Source organism: Bos indicus x Bos taurus, chromosome 10, assembly GCF_003369695.1.
Source record: "Bos indicus x Bos taurus breed Angus x Brahman F1 hybrid chromosome 10, Bos_hybrid_MaternalHap_v2.0, whole genome shotgun sequence".
Taxonomy (NCBI): Eukaryota; Metazoa; Chordata; class Mammalia; order Artiodactyla; family Bovidae; genus Bos; species Bos indicus x Bos taurus.
The window spans coordinates 14,472,305-14,494,200 of record NC_040085.1 but is presented as its reverse complement, the minus strand read 5'-3'; the positions used below and the strand labels follow the sequence as shown (position 1 = coordinate 14,494,200).

At 51.0% G+C, this 21,896-nt stretch overlaps 3 protein-coding genes across 4 annotated transcripts; 1 reads left to right on the top strand and 2 right to left on the bottom strand.

Moving 5' to 3' along the window:
- Nucleotides 1-3,516: 3,516 nt before the first annotated feature.
- DHRS1 (dehydrogenase/reductase 1) lies at nucleotides 3,517-12,378 on the bottom strand. 2 transcript variants are annotated; one of them, XM_027553200.1, is made up of 10 exons: nucleotides 12,108-12,378; nucleotides 11,538-11,712; nucleotides 9,937-10,080; nucleotides 9,711-9,790; nucleotides 9,135-9,218; nucleotides 5,545-5,677; nucleotides 5,091-5,234; nucleotides 4,474-4,543; nucleotides 4,081-4,161; nucleotides 3,517-3,906 (listed from the first exon to the last, which is right to left on the bottom strand). In XM_027553200.1, the coding sequence occupies exons 2-10, from the start codon at nucleotides 11,685-11,687 to the stop codon at nucleotides 3,770-3,772; spliced, it is 1,023 nt and encodes a 340-aa protein (XP_027409001.1). In that variant the 5' UTR covers nucleotides 11,688-11,712; nucleotides 12,108-12,378; the 3' UTR covers nucleotides 3,517-3,769. The 2 variants fall into 2 exon arrangements, with proteins under 2 accessions (XP_027409001.1, XP_027409002.1); XM_027553201.1 differs by lacking the exon at nucleotides 9,135-9,218.
- Nucleotides 12,379-12,418: 40 nt separating this feature from the next.
- On the top strand, nucleotides 12,419-18,375 carry NOP9 (NOP9 nucleolar protein). Its single transcript, XM_027553199.1, has 10 exons — nucleotides 12,419-12,770; nucleotides 12,942-13,391; nucleotides 14,322-14,432; nucleotides 14,670-14,811; nucleotides 15,503-15,695; nucleotides 16,314-16,454; nucleotides 16,851-16,976; nucleotides 17,147-17,383; nucleotides 17,649-17,754; nucleotides 18,093-18,375. Exons 1-10 carry the CDS (start codon nucleotides 12,524-12,526, stop codon nucleotides 18,248-18,250), a joined length of 1,911 nt encoding a protein of 636 aa, XP_027409000.1. The 5' UTR covers nucleotides 12,419-12,523; the 3' UTR covers nucleotides 18,251-18,375.
- On the bottom strand, nucleotides 18,349-21,790 carry CIDEB (cell death inducing DFFA like effector b). The gene is made up of 5 exons (XM_027553202.1): nucleotides 21,050-21,790; nucleotides 20,532-20,676; nucleotides 19,510-19,659; nucleotides 19,087-19,277; nucleotides 18,349-18,913 (listed from the first exon to the last, which is right to left on the bottom strand). Exons 1-5 carry the CDS (start codon nucleotides 21,088-21,090, stop codon nucleotides 18,781-18,783), a joined length of 660 nt encoding a protein of 219 aa, XP_027409003.1. The 5' UTR covers nucleotides 21,091-21,790; the 3' UTR covers nucleotides 18,349-18,780.
- Between the last annotated feature and the right edge of the window lie 106 nt (nucleotides 21,791-21,896).

Below are 21,896 nucleotides of genomic sequence, written 5' to 3'. Positions count from 1 at the left end.
TAGAAAGAGGAGTCCACTTCAGGTGTGACATGCATCTTGCAGGAGCAGTGTGGGTCCGCTTCTGAGGAGCCCAGGGCTGGCCAGGCTGCTGAGGCCCAGCTCCTCGGCACCACTGCTGCTTCTGGCAGCCATTTGTCTCCGTTCCTTGGGCCTTCAGTTGCTGTTTCTGTTACTCTCCCTGCTACCAGGGTAGGGAAGGTTTTGGCGATGGGAGCAGCTGCATAAGAACGTGGGAAGTGGTGGGGCCTCTGGACCCAGGGCTGCCCCTTCTTAGAAGTGTAGAACACAGGAGCCAGAACAGGCCTTTCGAGCTTGGAAAATACAACCCCTTAGCACAAGAGAGGCCCAGATTTGCATGCAGTCAAATCTCTTCTCTGAGTATGCTTAGCTCTCCGCTTGCACAGGCCTGGGCTCTCTCTGTGGCTGCTCCTAGGTTGGGACTGGCAGTGGTGAGTAGGGATAAAAGGAAGGCTTCTCACGTTACCTTTGTATACCTTTTGGATTCTGACCCACATTCTAAAACAATGCTGTTAGAAATGTACATTTTAAAATGCTAATCAAAAGTCTCTTTTCCATCCTGGCCTGAGCTCCTTTAGGGGATTAAGCATCTCCTGGGGACTGATCAAGTCCCTAGATTTGCTCTGGTAGGGGTGGGGGCTCCATCTCAGCAGCCTGTGTCTCGCCAGGGCTGACCTCCAGCAGGCTGGTGTCTCCTTCACAGCTTCAGCATGCTCTTTCTTTCTCTGTGCCTGTTGTTGCTTTCAGTCCTGCAGCAGCCCCCTCCCTTCTGACAGGCCCTGTCTTTTGACTCTGCCTCCTGCAATCTCTCCTGAATCCACATCCCCACTGCCATCACATCCTGGGACACTGGTCAGACTCCACGCAGCTCTTCTGATGCCTGCCTGTTTTCCCCCGGTCCATCTTCCCCACCCCTGAGCCCCAGTCAGCTTCCTCAGATACAAATTGTGCACACTCCTCTCCCGCTTACATCCTCCTGTAGCCAACAGCATTAGTGCTCTGCCCAGCTCTGCCTGGATGCCCCTTTCCATTTTTGTACCCAACGCCCCCTTCAAGTGCTTTCAGGGTTGACACCTGCAGCTCTTCTTGGAGGGCTGCCCTTGATCTGGACCTGGTTTACCCCGCCCAGCCCCACCTGGGCCACGCTGTGGCTGGCAACTGCTCAGTGGTAGTGGTGGCGGGGAATGAAAGCCCAGCTTCTCGTCCCAGCAGGGCTACCCTGAGGCCGAACACTCTAAGGCTGTCCTGCTGGGCTCCGAGGGAAGTCACCTCCACAGCTGAACTGGAGCTCCAGCTGGCCTCTCTCCAACCACCTACCTCCCCTGGGTATTCTGCCTTAAGAGTCACTCAGCGTCTAGATGAATCCCTCATGTGGAAACCTACCACCCACAATTTAAATCTTAATCACTGATCTGTATTCATCTCCTTTCTCTGAAAATTTATCCCATATCACATCTACAGTCACATCATAGCAACTTGTAGCTGTCCTGCAACATTCTGTGTTTCAATACCTGCTTTTTTTTTTTCAGTTAGGAAAAACTACTCCACCCCCATTCTTTAAGTCTCTGATCAATATCACTCCCTTCAATTCCCTAATGAGGCCAGCTGCTTCCTCCTGTACTCTGTACTGTGTACTTATTACAGCACCCATCTCGTCAAATTGAACCAGTCTTCTCTAGCATGGTGCTGGGCAGAATGCAGGTGTCAAAAGAAATGTTTCTGAATGAATACTGACTCCCAACACGTCCTAAGACTCTCTGCTATTGGGTTTCTCAGATCTTGACACTCTTCTCCTGCCAATCAACACTTACTCTCCGTGTTTCATTCTCTCAGACCTCTACTCTACTGTTTACATTTCTAAGATTAATTAAGTCTTGTTGGAGGGAAGCAATGTGGTGTCTTTTGAAGAAAACCGCTCCCTCTGGCTTCTTGAGACACCAGGATCAAGGCTGTACCCTGCATGGTGTGGACTCTTGGGCCCCAGTTCACTCACTTCCTACGGTAAGTGGAAGGTTTGTACTGACTTCTAAGGTCTTCCAGGGCTGAATGAAAGTCCTCTGTGGACTGGAGCCTACTCTGTCTGGTTCTCTGCTCTCCCAAAGCCAAGAACTGTGCCTGCTGCAAAGCACACTCTTGCATATTTGTCAAGAGAAAGAACTGACTTTACTGGCTCCATATTGCTTGGCCCATATGTTATTTCACTTAATTTTCAAAGGAGTGGAGTCAGGGTTTGTATGCAGATTTGTACACCTTTGAAGCCCATTTTCTTCCCATCATGCCTTGTGACCTTTAGGGGACAAGGCCCTCATGAAAGGATTTGTCCAAATGATGGCTTTTAAAGATGGCTGTGGAAGGCTGGAGGAGATCCTGAGGCCCTTGTCCTTCCTAAAGCATATAGGCAATTGCTGTTGCCCCTGACCAGTCTCAGGGGGATTAGGGTGGTGAGTGGAAGGGGGTGAGAGGGTGGTGAGGAAATCTGATTGCTCTGATTTAAACAGGGTGCCTCAGCAAATGGTGGAGTTTAGGTACGCAGTTCCAGTCACATGCTTGCAAGCTGGCTGGCTCTTTTGAAAAAAAAAAAGAAAGAAAAAAAACCCTGGTTGACAGCAGTTGTTGATTCCTGTAGCATGTATATTTTCACCATGGCTAAACTCAAGCAACCACCGTGAAGTGGCTGGCTGCAGGACTGGAGGAGATGCACATATCAGCTCTCATGGGTGAGAGAGCCACCCCAGCAGTCACTGGAGCAGTAACTGGGGGCTATTCCCAGAAAGCCACGGGAAGATCGCAGCTTCCATAGGCTCTGTAGGCAGCTGTGGGAGGCCTCGGCTCTCCCCCTGCCTTTTTGGAAGATTAGAAATGGCCTCTGCCACTCTGATTTATAGTAGCTCTCCCATTACCTTGATGACCGTGGAGCTGCTGGCGGGAAGGTGGCCTCAAAGGGGCCCTTGGCTCCTCCTTGGAACACACCCGCTGTTGCCTTGCCTCAGGCTGGGACAGACCCCCAAGCAGGGAAAGCAGCTCTGAAAGGTTCTTGTGATCAGTTCTTCAGGAAACAGTTCCTGGGGTGTCATCCCAAGAATGCGAGTGTGTCAGTGTCATCAACTATTCCTCTGCCTCTCCCTTGGGATTTTCCTCCCCAGTTCCAAGAAATCCTGAATATCATGGACTCTGCCTTCCCTGGATTGGGCCTCACCCTGGGATCAGGCCCAGCTAGAAGGCAGTGGGCATCCCTGAAGAGACGGCGGAATGAGGGCGTGGGAAAGCAGTGAGGAAAAGGGGTGGGTGTGCCTGCTTCTGGCTGGGGAGGTACCCCGCTCCCTGGCTGGGGCAAGGGACAGGCAGCTCTGCAGGGAAGAGCAGGAGCAGATGTGGAGGAAAGGGGCCTTGTCCTGTGGATGCAGCTCCTTGAGAGCCTCAACATGTTGCATATCGTTAGGTCTTCCTCTAAAGTACCTACCACCTTGCTGAGCAAAGGATAAGTACTTGAAAATGAACTGAAGGAGAAATGAGAGCTTTATTATTAGCCCCTAGAACATTTTTCAGTGTTAAGGCAAAAAGTAAAATGATGGGGTAAGGAAGGCCTGAAGAAGGACCTATAAAGGCCCCCAGGGCTCAACCAGGGCACAGCAGAGGCTTCTCTTCAGATCAACGGTGTGCAGTAGGTAGGCAGGGAAGGAGGCTGTGTTCCAACTGAGATAGACCAACCACTCAGCCCAAAGGGAAGCAGAATTGTGTGAGGCCAGCAGGGTTAGAACTTGCTAGCATAGAGGGTCATGACCCATTTGGGCACCCGGAGAAACCCAGGCAAGTAGGAGGCCAGCCAGCCCAGGTTGGAGACATGGGAGAGGGCGGAGCTCAAAGACAAATAATCCTGGACAGGGCGGCCTGTGGACCACAGGAAAAGAAGGATTAGATCCTTGTTTCCCATTCCTCAGACACCCCCACGTGGCTGCAGAGACCGAGTGGAATGTGAGGAAGGAAGGGAGAGAAGGGGAGAAGGAGTGAGCTGGAAACGGAAGGAAGAGAGGTTCAGGCTGGCTGCTGGGCCAGAGCTCTTACCATCAACATCCTGCAGGCCGTAGCGTCGTGCGAGGTCACAGGACGGCAGCACCTTCCCGCTCAGGCTCAGGATATTGGGATCTGTGGGCACACAGACAGCTGAGACAGCCTGCAAATGGCCCAGGGTGACCAGGCCTGGGCCCAATGGCACAGGGCATCACCAAGATAGGCTTAAGAGCCCATATTGGTTTCTGGGCCTCTGGCTCCTGGCCACTGTTCCCAGGATCCAATTGCTGAGGCTCCCACACCTCAAACTGGACATTGGACCCTTTGGGTGTCCAGAAGCCATAGAAAAGAAGGGCGTATTCCTGGCTTAGGACCCAGAACCAGTGGCCACCACCCTGCAGATCCCCCATGCCCTTTCTCATTACCAGCCGCCCCCAACCTTTTCACCTGTTGCCAACGCCACCACACATTTGCCACTCATTTCTGTGGTCTCCGCGGATGAGAAACGAAATTTGAACTGAAATACAGGGGCAGAGAGTGAAGGGTTAATTTCCAAGAGCGCTGCCCAAGTCCCTTTCCTGCTTTCAGCTTTTGTTCCAGGAGAGGGAGGTGCTTGTCACCGCGCCTGCAGGACTCAGCATCTGGGAAGGTACGGGAATCACTCCTTCCCACATCCGCGAGCCCTGTAACCACGTACTGGTACCCACTGCCTTTCTGCCTTTCCTAAGTGGAAGAATATGGGGATGCCAACCGCATCTGGGCCTTCTAGATTAGTTCAGAGTGGAGGTCAAGACTATGGGCTCTGGAGGCGGATAGTCTTTCCACTTACAGGATATGTGACTTGAGCAAGTTTCTTAACCTCCCTGAGTTTCAGTCTCCCAATCTGTAAAATGGAGCTACCATCTCCCTTACGGAGTGAAGGACAGAATGCGCGTCAGTGCTCAGCCCTGCGCCCGCCACGGTGAGCCCTGGTATCTACTCTCTGTTGCTGTTACTGTTTTGTCATTGGAGAGGGAAAGACTGGTTCCTTGCATTCCCTGCCACCCTCGCCCTCCCCCGGCCACCTGCTTAATCAGGGGATCTGAAGCATTCTCCTTCATCATGTGCTCCTTCAGCAGCTCTGTCTGCACCAGCCCCGGCCACAGAGACACGTAGCTGACCCCGTGGCGCCGCAGCTCCTGAGCACAGTCCGCAGCCATCCTGTCGCACTGCAGAGGGACAGAAGGCCGGGTGGGAGTCAAGGCACCTGGTCGTGTCACCTCCCTCTCCTGCCTTGCCTGCTTCTGCCGAGGATGCCCCCAACCCCTGGCCTTCCCAGGAGCCCCGTCTTAGCTATCCACCTTCCCCAGTGCACTGGCCGGCCAGGGGAGAGGAGCCCAGGCTAAGGAACTGTCTATACAGGGGAGGGGAAGAGGGGAGGGCCAGTCAGCCTCACCACCTGGACCACCGGGGACCATCTGTCCTGAGCTCTGGCAACTGTGACTGTCCACCCCAACCCCTGCGCCAGTGGGTCCTCACCGCAGCTTTGCCCACGCCATAGGGGACGTTGAAGAGATACTGCAGCCCCCCAGTGGAGGAGATGATCACAATGAGCCCCCGGCCAGCTGGTACCATCAGCCGAGCCCCATACACTGAACACAAGTAATGGCCTCTAGAAGGTGGGGCAGAGAAGAAATGAACCACGTCAGGGCTGTCTCGAGAAGCTTCTTCTGCCCCCTAGTGGCTTCTGAGCCAGGTGGTGGTGGTGGCTTAGTCACTAAGTCACGTCCGACTCTTGTGACTCCATGGACTGTAGCTAGCCAGGCTCCTCTGCCCATGGGATTCTCCAGGCGAGAATACTAGAGTGGGTTGCCATTTCCTTCTCCAACAGGGCCGCCAACCTGGTGAACCAAGGGCCTGAGGTCACATACTAAGAAACCCACAGGTAAAATTAACCACTGAAAGAGGAGAAATGGCAATCTTTAGAAGACTGTAACGGAAGAAAAGTGCTCTGTCATGACAGCAATGACAAAGCTAAAATAACTCTGGGGGATAAAATATAATAAATACATAGGATCTACAAGGAAAAACTATAAAGCTCTATTTAATATAAAAGAATACAGGCCGCTCTATCCCTCTGAGATGGCCCACACTTTACGTATGGACAGTGTTTCTCTCTAAATAATCCACTTCTCACCTAAATATGTAAAAAAAGAACAAGTACAGACAGAATCTGTTTAGAAGAACCAACATGTAAAACTTGAGTTCTGCTTAAATTAATCCACAGATTCAATTTGAGTGATATCTCAAGACTTCTGGAGAAATTGATAATAATCTAAAGGTCAATGAGAATAAATGTGTGAAAATAGCCGGGAAAATTCTGAAAAAGGAAGAAGAATATCTTGTGGGTGAGGGGGATATGCTGCCATAAACTGTACAATGACATAATAGTTAAAAGAATGCAGAGGACTTCCCTGGTGGTCCACTGGCTAAGATTCTGAGCTTCCAATGTAGAGGGTTCAATCCCTGGTCAGGGAACTAGACCCCACGTAGATCCCACATGCCACAACAAAGGTCGAAGATCATGCCTGCTACACCTAAGACGTGGCTCAGCCATATAAGTAAATATTTTTTAAAAAAGAATTCAGGACTGGCATTATAATACCTAAATATGCCAATGAAACAAAGTGCTCAATAGTTAATCCAAGTGTAAAGAAGAATTCAGCAAAGTAGTAAGGGAACATTTCAAACAGGGAGAGATGGTTGTTGTTCAGTCGCTCAGTGGTGTCCAACCCTTGGAGACACAACTGAGAGACTGAATAACAAACATCTGGCCAACAAATAATTTGGGCTTCCCAAGGGGCACTAGTGGTACAGAACCCGCCTGCCAATGCAGGAGACATAAGAGACGCGGATTTGATCCCTGGGTCAGGAAGACCCTCTGGAGGAGGGCATGGCAACCCACTCCAGTGTTCTTACCTGAAGAATTCCAAGGACAGAGGAGCCTGGCAGGCTACAGTCCACTTCAGAGTTGGACATGAATGAAGTGACTTAGCGTGTATGCACGGTCAGTTATTTAGTAGGTGGGATGGATTCTCTACCTCATTTATTGCTTTAAAATGCATTCCCAAAATACTTGGGTATAAAAAAATGAGTGCCTAAAAGCAATAAAAGAAAGTATAAATAAATAAAATGAATTTGCTCAGTTGTGTCTGACTCTGCGACCCCATGGACTGTAGCCTACCAGGCTCCTCCCTCCATGGGATTCTCCAGGCAAGAATACTGGAGTGGGTTGCCATTTCCTTCTCCAATATCTCTTTGAGCCCCTTTTTTGGAGGGGGAGACAAGAATACTGGAGTGGGTTGCCATTCCCTTCTCCAGGAGATCTTCCTGACCCAGGGATTGAACCCGGGTGTCCCGCATTGTAGGCAGACGCTTTACCATGGGGAAGCTTGTCTCAGTACCATACCAAGATATAAATGACTTATACATTAAGACATGTATATACGTAGATATACAAATACATACACGTATATACATTTAAGTATGTTTAGAGAGCTGAAGAAAGCATGCAGGCAAGTAATGAGTAATAAATTGGGAAAGATATTTGTAAAACACACATTAAAGGGATCTATTCTACAAAGGTCTCTTATAAATTGATGTAAAAAGAATAATTTAGTAACACAACTCACGAAAGAATAAAGAACCGATACAAATGTAAAAAACAAAAGCTCAACTTCACAAATAATAGAGAAATGTGAATTTAAAAAACATCTTCAAGATATCTTTGGCTTATTAGAACGGCCAAACTTGCCTGACCTCCTGGCCCGATATTGTCTAGTATGATAGAAGACATGGGGAAACAGATATTCTCCTTCATCGTTCTGAGATTATAAATTGGTGGGGTCTTTTTAGAGGACAGTTTGATAATGTTTACTAAAATCTCTGAGGTACATATTTTTTAGCCTAATTTTTTCCCACTACCGCAACAGATAAGGGCTTAGATAAATAAATTATGGTATCTCTTCCCAGTGGAATATTTAAATGAATGGTAGAATATATACTAGGCTATTAACAGTAGCCATATCCCAGGCAAAAGAGGAAGGGTTGGTGATTATGGAATAAGATTATACTAATCTACCCAGTATATTTGGGGGTTTCCCTGGTGGCTCAGTGGTAAAGAATCCACCTGCCAATGCAGGAGATGTCAGTTCGATCCCTGGGTCAGGAAGATCCCCTGGAGAAGGAAATGGCAACCCTCTCCAGTATTCTTGCCTGGGAAATCCCACGGACAGAGGAGACTAGCAGGCTATAGTCCATGAGGTCGCAAAAGAGTCAGACATGACTTAGTGACTAAAGAACAACAACGATATCTCGGGCAAAAGAGAGGGGTGGTGACCAGGGGAATATGATTACACTGGTCTACACAGTATATTAAAAAAAAAATAACACACACATACTTGATAACCAGAAAAACATTTTTTTTGCACAGGAGACAGGACTCTCCAGATGAAAACAAGTAGAGTGAGTTACGGTATCAAAAAGAAGGCCAACCTCAGGCAATGCAGAGGAGAGGCACGATAATTATGTGTGTGAGTGGTGAGAGGAGGTGTTGGTGCGCTTCCAGCAGGGTCCCAGAGTAACCTGCGCTTTGGACCATTCATCAGGGCTCTGGTGCCAGGGTCTGGGCCTCTGCTTTGCAGGCTCAAAACCCTGACCAGCAAGAGGTGAGAGTGTGGAAGGCCCCTCTCTTTAGAGGGCTAAGGACATGGGTGTTGCCAATTTCAAACTTTTTGGGTTTTTCTTGATGCTTGGTTGACCATCTCCATCTCCTCACAACATTTATTCCACTTTGGAAATGACAAGTGGATTGTAATCCTGCTTCCCTGAGATTGCCACTAGAAGCCGAGGGTTTCCTTAGATGCTTTAGATGTAGATTTGCATGTAATCTCTGGGTGACTCCCACAGGTGGCTGATCACATCCATGCAGTATAGTTTCTGAGGGTACCCACTTCCCAACAATAAACACAGACCTGAAGGATGTATGTCATGCTGGGTGAAGTGTACACGCTGTGTTTCATCTCATTCCTTTTCCAGATGCGTGTGAAACCCCTGCCCTCTCTACTCACACCTGGAACACTCTTGCCTGCGGGCCTGGAGTGAGGAGGGGAGGCGAAGATGGCTGGCATTCAGTCTTCCTCACTGACCTTCTGCTGATCTAAAACAAAATAATTCTTTCCTCTAGCCATGTTTGGAGAAGGCAATGGCAACCCACTCCAGTGCTCTTGCCTGGAGAATCCCAGGGACGGGGGAGCCTAGTGGGCTGCCGTCTATGGGGTCGCACAGAGTCGGACACGACTGAAGCGACTTAGCAGCAGCCATGTTTGGACATACCGTGGCAAGCTTTACCAAAGGAAAGAGGCTTCCTTATGGATCATGCATTTGGACAAGCAGAGAGTGAGACAGGAGAGCGGGCAAGGGCGAGTTCAGATGAAAAGTATGGACAGAAACAAGGCCAAAGTTGACGTTCCTGGGCCCAGATTCACCTGCATGAAACTCCTTCAGAGGGCAGTGGACAAATAGGACAGATGGGAGAACAAAGAGACGAGGAGATCAGAAGGAAAAGGAGAGGGCGCTTGTTAATGTTTGGCTGAGTGACTGAGGGGAGCCCAGGCCCTTAAGTGGGTGGCCGGGGAAGCACCTACCTGAGTCCGACGTTGTTGATGTCATCCCAAATGGAGGCGGGGCTTTCCCAGAATGACTTCTTAGAGTTGTTCAGGATCGGCTGGAAGGCACAGGGAGAGTGATGAATAGTATGCTCTGGAGGCAAGAAGGGGCTGGATAATGGAAGGGGACAACCAGTGGGGATGAGGACTCAGGTCAGAGGGGGAGGTCCGAAGTGTGGAGCTGGGGTCAAAGTTCAAAAAGCACCTGGACTCCAGCATAGGCATTGTTGACCAGCACATCCAGACGTCCTTGCTGTTCTCGATCCACCTGCTCAAACAGGTTTCGCACTTCACTCTCCTGGCTTGAATCACATACCACGGGCACACACCGGCCTCCCCGGGATTGCGCCTGGAAAGAGGCAGAAGGGATATGAGCTCCGAGTTGCACAACGTGAGACAGAACTCAGCTCCCGTCAGCCTCAACGTGGGAGCGAGGCAATCCTAGGCCTCAGGCAGTAGCTGAGGCAACATGGTGGGCAATACTGCCCTCTGGTGTCTGTTTGAGGAGTTTCAGTAATGCTGCTGCTGCTGCTGCTGCTGCTAAGCCGCTTCAGTCGTGTGCGACCCCAGAGACGGCAGCCCATCAGGCTCCCCCGTCCCAGGGATTCTCCAGGCAAGAACACTGGAGTGGGCTGCCATTTCCTTCTCCAATGCATGAAAGTGAAAAGTGAAAGTGAAGTTGCTCAGTCGTGTCCGATTCTTAGTGACCCCATGAACTGCAGCCCACCAGGCTCCCCTGTCCATGGGATTTGCCAGGCAAGAGTACTGGAGTGGGGTGCCATTGCCTTCTCCGTCAGTAATGCTAGGTACTGTCGTGGAGCAAGGGGGATGGGGAATCCCAGGTTTAAAATCTACAGACATTTTCTGAGGTCTACTCTGTTCAAGGCATTGTATTACTCTGCACGTGGAGGCTGAGGGACAAATAGGCTTGGAGGCTCTCTTGAGAAAGGAGGAACTCTTGAGAAAGGAGTTCTTTTTCTTCATTCTTGGTCATTTCCATCTCTTGTGCCCTTAGCTCCCACCCCTAACCACTCATCTGGAATCTCAACTCAATCCCAGCCTTCTTACCCTCACTCCACCAACACTGCTGCCTGGTAAATGAAAAAACAAAGCTCTCAGACACGAACGCTCTCTACTTCCTATTCCTATACAAATGTGTCCCCTCCTCTAACTTCAGAGAAAGAAGAATAATTTATTCAAGAACAATCTTCATATCCTGAAGATTCATGCTCTGGGTCCCACCCTCTGACCTCCCTGCCGAACTGCTCACTCACATTTCTAGTACATTCTGGATACACTTATTGCTTATCATGTTCATACTCATTCCTTTCATCTCTTATCACTTCCTGTATTCACATTACATTGAAAGGATCCATTTCTGCCTTAGACTTCAGAGCAAAAGTTATGTCCTACTAAATTTGGTAACTCCAGTGCCTAGCAAATCAAAGGCACCCCAAAATTTATTTAACTGAAATTCAGTAGAAAAATCAAATGAAAACACAATTCAATAAAATCTTAACAAGAAAAGAGAAAGAGCACAGGTCCACAACTCTTGAAATTCAATTCCAAAATCCCTAAAGCTCTCAAATAAAGTTTTTTTGTTTTTTTTTTTTCATAAAATTCACTTAATGGCAAACTGTGCCCTGATCTGAAGTTACTTATGGGGTTTACTTATCCCACTTAGAATAAATGTTCATGTTTATTGAGGAATATTTTGGTTTCAGGTAAGGGATTAAGAGGAGTAGTTAATGGAAAGAGCTCCCTCGGATGGTTTCTGCCCCCTGGGACTCCAGAGGAAGCACTCACCTCCTGAGCAGTGGCCTGCAGTGTGTCCAGGTGGCGGCCAGTGATGTAAACTGTGGCACCTGCTTGGCAGAGCTGCAAAGCGATGCCCCTGCCAATACCCCTGGAGGCACCAGTCACCACGCACACCTGGCCCTTCATGGTAGCTGGCATGACTCAACAAGCAAAGGGGTTAAATCTGTGGAAGAAAGGACTTGCTCTGAGGGAAGCGTGCAGACTGCGTTATGTCGAAGGGGGGTGATCCTGATACAGGTAGGAAGGGGAGCCAAGGTTGAGATCCTTTGATGGGGAAAGAAGTTTCTGCGAGGGATAACTAGCGCAGGCCCCGGACAAGGTTGGCTGTCCCTTTTGGGCGACCAAGGAGTGAAGAAGGGGGCTGCGAGGGGCTGTCCAGGCCGGCCATCTACTGGGACTCTGAGTGGGACTGTGGCGGGCAGTCTCTCTCGGCATGTCTTACAGAGTCCTGAGCTATGGAGTTCAGGCCCCTTGCCCAGAGGTGCGGCTTCCGCGTGGAGGGTTGGCGCGAGGCCCAGGGACCCTGAGCCCGATGTGGAGGGAGCTCGAACTCCATACCTGCCACCTGTGCTGCCGCTGGAGTCCTCGTGCCGTCTGGCTCACAAAGTTCTCGAAGTCGAGGAGTTTTAATTCTGGTCGCAGGGGCGGGACAAGAAGTCAAGAGGACGACGGTCGAGTGGAAGTACACGTTCTGGTCCGGTTTCAGCAGGAGACTCGGAGGATCCGGTCAAAGAGTACGACACGTAGGAGCCTGGACAAGGGGCGGAGGCCAGGATCCACCAGCGGGGCGTGGAGATCCAGAGACTCAGCCACGCCTTCCCCAGAGAGGCAGTCGCGAGGCTATGACGTGTAATGCTGCGCCTTAAGCGCGCCGGCGTGTCGAAACTCTGCCGGGCCCGGGCCCTCAACCGGCTGACTGAGGTTCCCCCAGCGGCTAAGGCAGCTTTTCCGGGCGGAGCGGGCCCGAAGCACCCATGGGCCTGGGTCCGCGTTCCCCCCACAAACAGGGGCGCCGGTTCCCAGCTGGCGGAAAACGAGGGCGCGGGGCCAAGGGCGCGGGGCGCCCTCCACCAGGCCGCCAGCGACATCCCTGCTCGCCTCCGGATGGGCGCTCGGAGCCGGCCCCAGATGCGCACCCTCACCTGAGCCCAGAAGCTCTGGGGTATTTCCGCCAAGCGCTGTCCGCGCTGAAAGAGGCCCCCGAGACGGGAGAAGAACGAGGTAGGGAGCAACTTGGGGAGAGGGATCAAGGGAGGAACTGGTTGGGTATAAAATTCAGGACAGGTAAGGACAATTTCGTGGGTCCCCAGGGTGTGAGGACTTAGTTTCATCTCCCCTAAGGCATAACCTTCTCCTCTCATTCTCTTTAATGTATTTCTTGTTTTTTTTCAGAGCTGATGGTGCACAATGTTTTGAAGGAAGTGGAGGCTCAGGCCCTAGCCTTGGCCACAAACCGGACTGGCAGTGAGATGCTACAGGAACTGTTGGGGTTCAGTCCCCGGAAGCCGATGTGTCGCGTATGGGCTGCTCTGCACTCCAATTTGCGCTTTGTGGCCTGTCATCGATGTGGGGTCCACGTTTTGCAAAGCGCTTTGCTACAGCTGCCTCGATTGCTAGGGAGCCCTGAAGAAGAGGAGGAGGAGGAGGAGGAGGATGGGAAGGATGGTCATGTGGAGACCCTGGAGGAGCTGGTCCTGGGACTAGCTGCTGAGGTCTGTGATGATTTTCTTTTCTATTGTGGAGACACACATGGCAGCTTCGTGGTCAGAACTTTGCTGCAGGTATTGGGAGGGACTCTTCTGGAGTCTGAGAGAGCCAGGCACCGTGGCTCCCAGTCACCTGGTAAGTATTACAAGAAAGGGGTGTGGACCTCCAGGGAAGGAGAGTTTAGGAAGTTCAGAAGGAGAGAGTAAGCAGAAGATTTCTTCATGTCCTTGAAGAATTAGCAGTGAAATTAGGACAGGGATATAGCAGGCCAAAGATTAGTGCGCATGGAGGCCCAGAGGTGAGGATGCCTATGTGTGTTTAGGGGACAGCTGTTAGAAGAATGGGGGTAAGTGGAAGAAGTGATTCACTTGAGCATTGCCTCTCAAACTTTTTTTAACTACAGCTCACAGTAAGAAAACAATTTTCAAGCATCATTCAATATACATGTGTGTGTACATACACATATTGGATTCAAGCCAAAGGTCAGGAAGCAAGACCTTTCTACATACAATCCACTGATATTTTCTACCAGCCGCCCCCCGCCCCAACCTTTTTTTACTCCTGTGCCATGTGTGGCTTGCAAGATCTTAGTTCCCCAACCAGGGATCAAACCCTTGCCCCTTGCAGTGGGAGTGCAGAGCCCTAACCACTGGACCACCATGGAATTCCCTCCCTTTTCATTTTATTCTGTGTGTTACATAAAAAGTGCTTGTTGAGACCCACTAGATTGATTTCATAATACACTCATAGGCAGCGGACCTACATTTTGAAAAACGTTGGGAAATAGGGTAGTGAGTTTAGGTGAGGCCTGATTTTGGAACACCTTGAATTCCTGACTGAGGAGTTTGGACTATTTCCTATGGACCGTGCGGGAGCTGGTTGAAGTTCCTTAGAAAAATTAAAAGGGAAATGTAGTCTCAGTTCAGTCATGGAGATGAGACATTGAGTTGTACTGTATGCATTCTGCATCTCCAGGCCAAATCCTTGTTCAGCTGTGCAATTCTTCTCCCTTCGGGATGGCAGTCTGTGGTCTCACCACTGTATATGTTCTTGATCTTCCTTCAGAAGCACAAAAGGCCCCATCTCGGGAATGTAAGCCAACTGATTTTGAGGTCCCTGAAACCTTCTTGAATTGCCTTCAGAACCTGAGCTCCTGCTTTCTAAAGGACATTGCTGGTAAGGAGGGAAATAGAGGAAGATCTCGGATCTTCTTTTTTGGAGAGGATTATCATCAAACAAGGCTCTTATTTCCATTGGTCTTGTTCGTCTTTTTTTCAAATCTTGCCTGGTTTGTTGTAAAGGCTCTGTTTAGACCATTTGTGTCCATAGTCCCTTATACCCTGTTGCCTGAGGTTGTGTAGGTTGTCTGGATTTTGGGAAAGCCACTTTTATTATTTCTGCCCTCCCCCACAGTGTTTATCACTGACAAGATATCCAGCTTCTGCCTTCAAGTGGCCTTACAGATCTTACACCGCAAGCTGCCCCAGTTTTGTGCCCACCTCTGCAGTGCTGTGATTGGCTATCTGAGTAGCCGGAATTCCTCAGCAGATGGCAGGTATGGACAGGGCCTCAGGATTGATCAAGGTGGTGGGCCATGTGAAATGAATGACATGATGTGGGTATTTTGTTTGTTTCCATTCTCTGTATGTGTGTGTTTATTTTTTTATTTTACTTTTTTTGTCTAGTTTTATTGAGATATAATTGACATACAGCACTATATAATTTTAAGGTATACAGCATGATTTGACTGGTTTACCTCATGAAACAGTTACCACAATAAGTTTAGTGAACATCCATCATCTCATTTATACACAAAATTAAAGAAATGAGAAAAAAAAAACTTTTTTTTCCTAGTGATGGGAATTCTTAGGATTTAATTTCTTAACAACTTTTGTATATGACATATGGTAGTGTTGTTATATTTATTATGTTATGCATTACATCCTTAGTATATATTTACCTTATAAATGGAATTTTGTAACTTTTGATTGTCTCCAGCCAGTTCCCCCTCCCCCCAGACCCCCTGTCTCTGGTAACCAAAAATCTGATCTTTTTCCCTCCGTTTGTTTGTTCTTGAAGTATAATTGACCTACAACATTATGTTAGTTCCTGTTAGACAGTATAGTGATTTGCTATTTCAGTACACTTCACCATGATAAGTCCATGGTGATCGCCATGATAAGTCCAGTGATGTGAGCATTGTGAATAAAGTGAAGACTACCTGATCACCTTCTCCTTGTCCCCAGCCCCCTATTGCTGTTTCTGCGAGATCAGACAAGCTCCAGGCTCCTGGAGCAGGTGCTGCTAGTGTCAGAGCCCCCAAGGCTCCAGAGCCTCTTTGAAGATCACCTCCAAGGACATCTGCAGGCCTTGGCTGCACATTCTATTGCCAACTTCCCTTTGCAGCGTTTCCTGGATGCCATCACCACCCCTGAGCTGGTGAGTTGGGAACTTGGCCGAGTCTGTTTCTGTTAGTTCTTGTTCACTGGGCTTTGCTTTATTGTGTACATGCCTCTGTATTTCCAACAGTGTGCTGGCCATTCCCCTTGAGAAGTCACTCCTGGAGGCTTCCCAGAGCTTAGGGTGAAGGTGCCTTCTTCCCAGAAAGGATGTGCTCTAGCTTTTCTCAGGTGCCAGTGCCAGTAGGAGATTGGCTTAATCCAAGTTCTCAGCCTGAGCTTCCGTGGCTTGCTCAGTCTCTGGGTGCTTGGCTGTAAATCCATGCGAGCAGCAAAACTGCTTCCGTAGCTTCTCTTTCTCTTTGCTGTTTAGTGCCAAGGCATGCTTTGCCAGGATCCCCTGGGTTGAGAGCTAGGATGGAAGGGCAGGTTTAACTCTAGCCCTCCCTTTTGCTCCCCCCTCCCCATGTGAGGCCTCCCCTCTAAGACTCCTTTTGTTCTGGGCCTTCCGTATCCATCCAAACCAAAGTCTTGGCTTTTGCCAATGCTTTTATGTTTCACCTAGCATTTTTAGTTGCTTTTGGCAGGAAGATTTCATCGAATAACTTAGCCCACCATTACCAGAATGTCAAATTCTTTACCCCATGTCTCCCCTCAGCTGTCCCCTGTGTTTGAGGAGCTGAGCCCCGCCCTGGAAGCTGTGCTGGCCCAGGGTCACCCAGGGGTAGTCATTGCCCTGGTTGGCGCCTGCCGCAGAGTTGGGACCCACCAAGCCCAGGTCCTGCAGCTGCTGTTGGAGGTGAGTGGGGGTTACCCGCAACCCCTTTGTACCCTGAGTTCAAGTTCTACCTGCTAGGATTTAGCTAATCTTCAGTTGTTGTGTTTCTGGACCCGTGGGATCTGATACCCAGCGAGTTCACAGGTATGGGGGAAATGAAGCCAGAGCCATCTCATGGCCCTGGAATGAAAAGTGTCTCCCTGGACAAAGAAAGAACTTTTAAGGAAAAAAAACTTATTCAGCCCCTGTTATATATATGGAGGCTGTGAATACAGCAAGGAAGATGAGATCCTCTCCACATGCAGGTTATGTTCTTGTGGAGTCAGGCACCTGTCCTGAACGCTTTCCCCTGGCTGGAAAGCCGAGGTGTCAGATGAGGTAGTTCTCAGCTTCATCACGTTCTGTCTTCCCTTCTAGGCATTCCACTGTGCAGAGCCCTCTTCCCGGCAAGTGGCCTGTGTGCCCCTCTTTGCCGCTTTGATGGCTTATGAGGTGTACTATGGACTGGCGGAGGAGGAGCGGGCAGTGCCCATGGAGCACCAGGTGGGTGAGGCAGGGGAGAGGCCAAGCCTGTGACTAGTTGGGAACCAGGCCTCCCAGAGCTGAGGAAGCCCCTCGCCACAGAGGTGAGGGAGGTGGGATCTCTTGGCTTCATCCAAGTGAAGGTGGCGGTTTGGTGGCTGCCTCCTAACTGCCTGTCTTTGTCCTCTCAGGTGGAAATGGCCGCCGCCAGGGGCCTGGGGGAAGTGGCAGTTCTTGGGTCTCTCCTGCTGCAGCATCTGCTGCACTTCTCCAGTCCCTGTCTCATACTCCAGAGTCTCAGTGCCTTGACAGGACCGCAGCTCCTGACTCTGGCCCAAAGCCCTGCCGGCTCCCATGTGCTCGATGCCGTCCTCACCAGCCCCTCCGTGACACGCAAGCAGCGCCGCCGGGTGCTAAAGACACTAAAGGTTAGAGTTTTGGCTCCTGTTTGATTCCTCTGCCATCCCTCCATTTGGAGAGTGTGTGCTTTCCCTGGGACTGGCCTTCAGTCACAGAGAGGATGCGTAGTTCCTAGACTGCTTCAACTTGGCCTCTTAACTTCACCTCCCCACCCCACCCCCACCAACAATACCCTTTTATGGACTGCCCTAGATGGGGTCGCACAGAGTCAGACACGACTGAAGTGACTTAGCAGTAGCAGTAGATGGCTCTACCTTACTTACCTCAATGCAGGGACATTATGTGACGCTGGCCTGTAGTCGCCATGGCAGCCGTGTGCTAGATGCTATCTGGAGCGGAGCAGCCTTGGGGGCCCGGAAGGAAATTGCTGCCGAGCTGGGTGAGCTCCTCTCTTTGACCTTTCCAAACGTTCCCTTTCCTTATTCTGAAAAGCTGGATGGCTGGGAGTGGACCTAAATTCAGCAGAGACTTCAGTTCTAAAGGGTGGTTTTGGCTGTGGGTTTGAGCAGTCTGCTCTCCCTGCCCCTCCATGTAGTCTGCCCCTCTGTGTAGCCCTTCGCTTCCATTTTTGTTATTTGGACGGTGAGGTGTTAACTCTATCCTGAGGCAGACCCAGGATTCCAGAAAAATGGAGGGACCTTCTCCCCAAGTAGAGTCTCTTCAAGCCTAGGGGGATGACTGCGTGGTGATACTGAACATGAATGGTTCCCTTTGCAGGGGAGCGGAACCAGGAGCTGATAAGAGACCCTTTTGGCCACCATGTGGCTCGAAACGTGGCCCTGACTACCTTCCTGAAGCGTCGAGAGGCTTGGGAACAGGAGCAGGGGGCGGTGGCCAAGCGGAGGCGGGCCTTGAACTCCATACTTGAAGACTGAGGGCTTGGATCTGGGACTGGGTGTTGATGGGGGGGTGAGGAGAGGAAGTATCTATCTTGCCCTGTTCTAGTTTAAATTGGAGTCAAATGTCTTACCAATAAACATTTTTATATTTTTATTGGAAACACTTTTGTTATGTTGCAGGGGGAAGGGTACAGAGAAAGAGAGATCTCAAGGTGAGGTTAGAGAGGGCTCTGTTCAGGGCACTGAGGAGCCTAGGGACAGCAGGGGAGTATGACTTCTAGATGTAGTGGCAATCAGAATGGGATCCAGACACCTGGGGACAGGCTGTGGCTTTTCAGGGTAAGTGGGAGGCTGGAACGATGGTCAGGAAGGGATAGTGTTCTTCAGGAACGGGTGTAGGCTGGGACTGGAAGGATCGTGCCAACAGGCCTGTTGTCAGCACATCAGAGGACAGTGGGGAGATGAGGTGAGTTGGCCAGTCTGCACTGTGCAGGCCCCCAGGCTCGACGCCGTCACAGTCCTTTCCAGTCTGTGTCTTGGAATGAGGCTAGGGCCAGACCCCCTGCTCAGTAGGGTTTGAGGCGACCCTGCCGCTGCCACCGCTCAGTCCCTTCTACTGCACGACGAAGGGTGGAGGAAATCCCCAGCAGCATATGGCCCAGGCCTTGCAGCAGTGAGGAGGCCCATCGGAGGAGCTCCCTGCAGGGCGGAGACAAGAGGAAGTCAGAGGTGGGGGGAGCTTGGGAGGCAGCCACAGGCTGGAGGCTGGGGGTTTTCCACAAGGGAGAGCTAACAGGGTGGGGGAGAGCGTGAGAAGGAATTGTTGGGGCTGCAACTGTAGGGGTGGAAAAGTGTGACGTGTGGCCTCTGACCTGAGTATTTTCTTTGGGCCGAGTCCTTGAATGTCACAGCTCAAGGAGTAGAGCCCGTAGAACGTGGCTTTGATATTCAGGCTGCCGAAGAGATCTCGAGGGCTCTGCTTGTATACGTCGAAGGTGATGCGGGCGATGTCCTTGCTGTGCTTGGGCTTCTCCTGGCCCAGGCCATATGACAGCACCCCACTCTGCAGGGCACCCCCTCATCAGTGTACTGAAGCTTCACCACTAAACCCTGTCAGCCCTGGGACAGACACTGACCCCCTGCCCCTTGCCTGGATTGTTTGTCCTCTATGGGGAGTCTGACAACTCCTCACCTCTCTCAGCCTCTGTCCCCAAGATCAGGGCTAGGTGAGACAAGAGGCTTGGGAGAGACAGAAGGATCAGTGGTCTACTGCAGCCCCACTATGGGCCTCTCACCCTGCGGGGGCTCCAGCTCTGTCCCAACTCCAGCACCATCAGGCACGTGTCATCCTCCAACAGCTGGAAGAACTCCTCGCTCTCCACGGTGGTCCCGTCTTCCTCCAGCACCAGTGTGAGCGCTCCACTCAGCACCAGGGCCTCCAGAGCCTGCCCAGTGGCAAGAAGCAGGAGGGGAGGGGCAGAGCTTATCCTATGCCCTGTCCCTGCCCAGCTGCCCAGCACCCAACGGTCGGCCCTGGGTGCTGGGTGATGACCCCGGCTCTCCGGCGTCCCTGCAGAAGGCTCCAGCTCGCGCTGTTCTTTGGTTGTTGGGAAACCCTCATTAGGGCCCGTTGTTTCCCATTTGTCCTGTTTTGCTCCTGCCATGGCACTGTCACCTCTCCCAGCTTCCAAGCCACCCCTGCCGGTTTGGAATTGAAAAGCTAGCCAAGTTCTCTGGGGTCAAGGTATTATGCTGACAAGGCCTGCCATGATGGGGTCTCATCTCCAACGCCCCACCTCACTCTCCCCAACCCCACAGAGTTCTCCAGAGCTGTTTGCAGTAATGGTGACTTTTCACCTTTTTGAGTCTTCACGAGGGTCAAGTATCTGTTGTAGCACTTTCATACCTTATCTTCTACATCTTTCCACAGCCCAAGGAGGCAGCTGTATTGTTTCCTTTTTACAAGTTTTGATGGGCTGAATACCTACCCAAGGTCTGACAGTAGGAAGTGGCAGAATCAGGATTTGAATTTGATCTGTCAGACATTGCCGTTCCATACATTGGAGTTCTGAAATGTATTGCTCCAACCCTATCCACTCCTTCCCCACCCCCAAAGACAAGCTTGCTCCTTAGAAAAAAAATGAATCGTCTCAAATGCAGTAGAAGCCATCGGGCTGACCCCCCTGCTTTCAGCCCTCAGAGGGAGGGGCAGCCATGTAATAACCACCGCTCTTTCTGCTCGTCATTCCAAGCTCTCCCTCTTGACTAGCTCCTTGGCTGTCCCCACTCTTGGAACCCAGGGACTTGACTCACTTGCCTTGTCTAGCAGTTCCTGACGGGTAGCGGCTGTCAGGCCTTTCCGGGTGGTCCGCTTGTTATCACAGACTCGGAAAGGTCGCTGGCGTGGTGGAGCCGAGGTCCAGACCTTTCGGCCCAAATCGGCGCTCATGTTGGATACTGACCTGGTAGGTGGGAATGAAGGTCAGGAAGGGGTGAGAGGTCTGCTGAGTGCACTGGGGGTGATGGGCGTGGGTGGGGTAGCTGCAGTGTTAGGGGAGTTGGGAGAGAGGATCTAGGTGTGCAGATTAGAGTAGCCCAGGGAGAGGAAGAGACTACCGAGTGGGGGATGGAGGAAGTAGGGGGCTGGCGGGGGAATGGGGAGAATGAGGAGAATGGGGGACTGGGTGTGGGTCAGAATCTAGACAAGCCCACTGTGAAAAGTGGTGGCAGGGAGGGGGAGGGGTACAAATTGGAGAGTCTAGGAAACTCAAGGCTGAATGGAGTGTTGTGGCTCTGCCCATACACCCAGAGCTGGAGTGGAGGGTTAGGAGTCACCTGAGCAGGCTGCTGGGGTCCAGGTTAGAGAGGTATTCCATGGTGGAGGGAGGGACCCGGAGAGGGGCCTCTCCTTGGCGTCCTAGGCTGGGTGCTTCTCTGCTGGGTTGGAGCTGAAGTGGTGGTGTTTTCTGTTCCAGAGCTGGGATCTCAGCCCCAGTGAGTAGGGGGATGAGTCAAGCCTGGACTCTGGCCCCCTCTGCCTGGCCAATACACAGGGCAAAGTCCAAGGTGGGGGTGGAGGCGGGGTGTGGTGGTGGAAGGCAGAAGCCATGGAGGTTTTGTGAGTGTGTCTCTGGTGGTAGTGTGTGATGTGAGAGTAAACAGGAGCTATGGAATGTAATCTCTGGTGTTTTTCTTTATATGGAGGGAACTTCTAGCTGCCAATCTGTGCAAAGCTGCGTTGTGTGATTTGCTTTGTATGTGCTGCCACCTACTGAAAAAAAATTTACTGCAGTTTTAGGAAAAGGGAGGGGGTGCTGAGGACCTGCAGGGCTTGGAGAAAACAGGATAGGAGGCAGTGTGCGCCCACGGGGTGTGATCTATGGATCCAGGATCATCAGGATCCTGTCTGGGACCTTGGCCTTCCTGCTTTCCTGCTCTTCCTTCTGTGGTCCAGGGGAGGGGCTGGCTTAACATTTCTCTGACTTCCTTCTCTAGAACTGCCTGTTTCAGTCACAGTGGATTAGTCACTCACTTTTCCCTTCCACTGGCCACTTAATTAGCATGAAGGAGTCATGGATGGGGGCTTCCCAGGTGGCGCTAATGGTAAAGAACCCGCCTGCCAATGCAGGAGACAGATGCGGGTTCAGTCCCTGGGTCAGGAAGATCCCCTGGAGGAGGTCAT

Coding starts and splice junctions, on each gene's coding strand:
- NOP9 (XM_027553199.1), top strand. CDS start 12,524: ATGGGCCTGGGTCCGCGTTCCCCCCACAAACAGGGGCGCCGGTTCCCA. Junction 15,696..16,313: donor CCATCACCACCCCTGAGCTG/GTGAGTTGGGAA, acceptor GTCTCCCCTCAG/CTGTCCCCTGTGTTTGAGGA. Junction 16,455..16,850: donor TCCTGCAGCTGCTGTTGGAG/GTGAGTGGGGGT, acceptor CTTCCCTTCTAG/GCATTCCACTGTGCAGAGCC.
- CIDEB (XM_027553202.1), bottom strand. CDS start 21,090: ATGGAATACCTCTCTAACCTGGACCCCAGCAGCCTGCTCAG. Junction 20,677..21,049: donor GACCCCAGCAGCCTGCTCAG/GTGACTCCTAAC, acceptor CCCACCTACCAG/GTCAGTATCCAACATGAGCG. Junction 19,660..20,531: donor GTCAGGAACTGCTAGACAAG/GCAAGTGAGTCA, acceptor GCCACTGGGCAG/GCTCTGGAGGCCCTGGTGCT.
- DHRS1 (XM_027553200.1), bottom strand. CDS start 11,687: ATGCCAGCTACCATGAAGGGCCAGGTGTGCGTGGTGACTGGTGCCTCC. Junction 9,219..9,710: donor ATCAACAACGTCGGACTCAG/GTAGGTGCTTCC, acceptor GTTTTAGATCAG/CAGAAGGTCAGTGAGGAAGA. Junction 4,544..5,090: donor CAGATCCCCTGATTAAGCAG/GTGGCCGGGGGA, acceptor CCTGTATTTCAG/TTCAAATTTCGTTTCTCATC.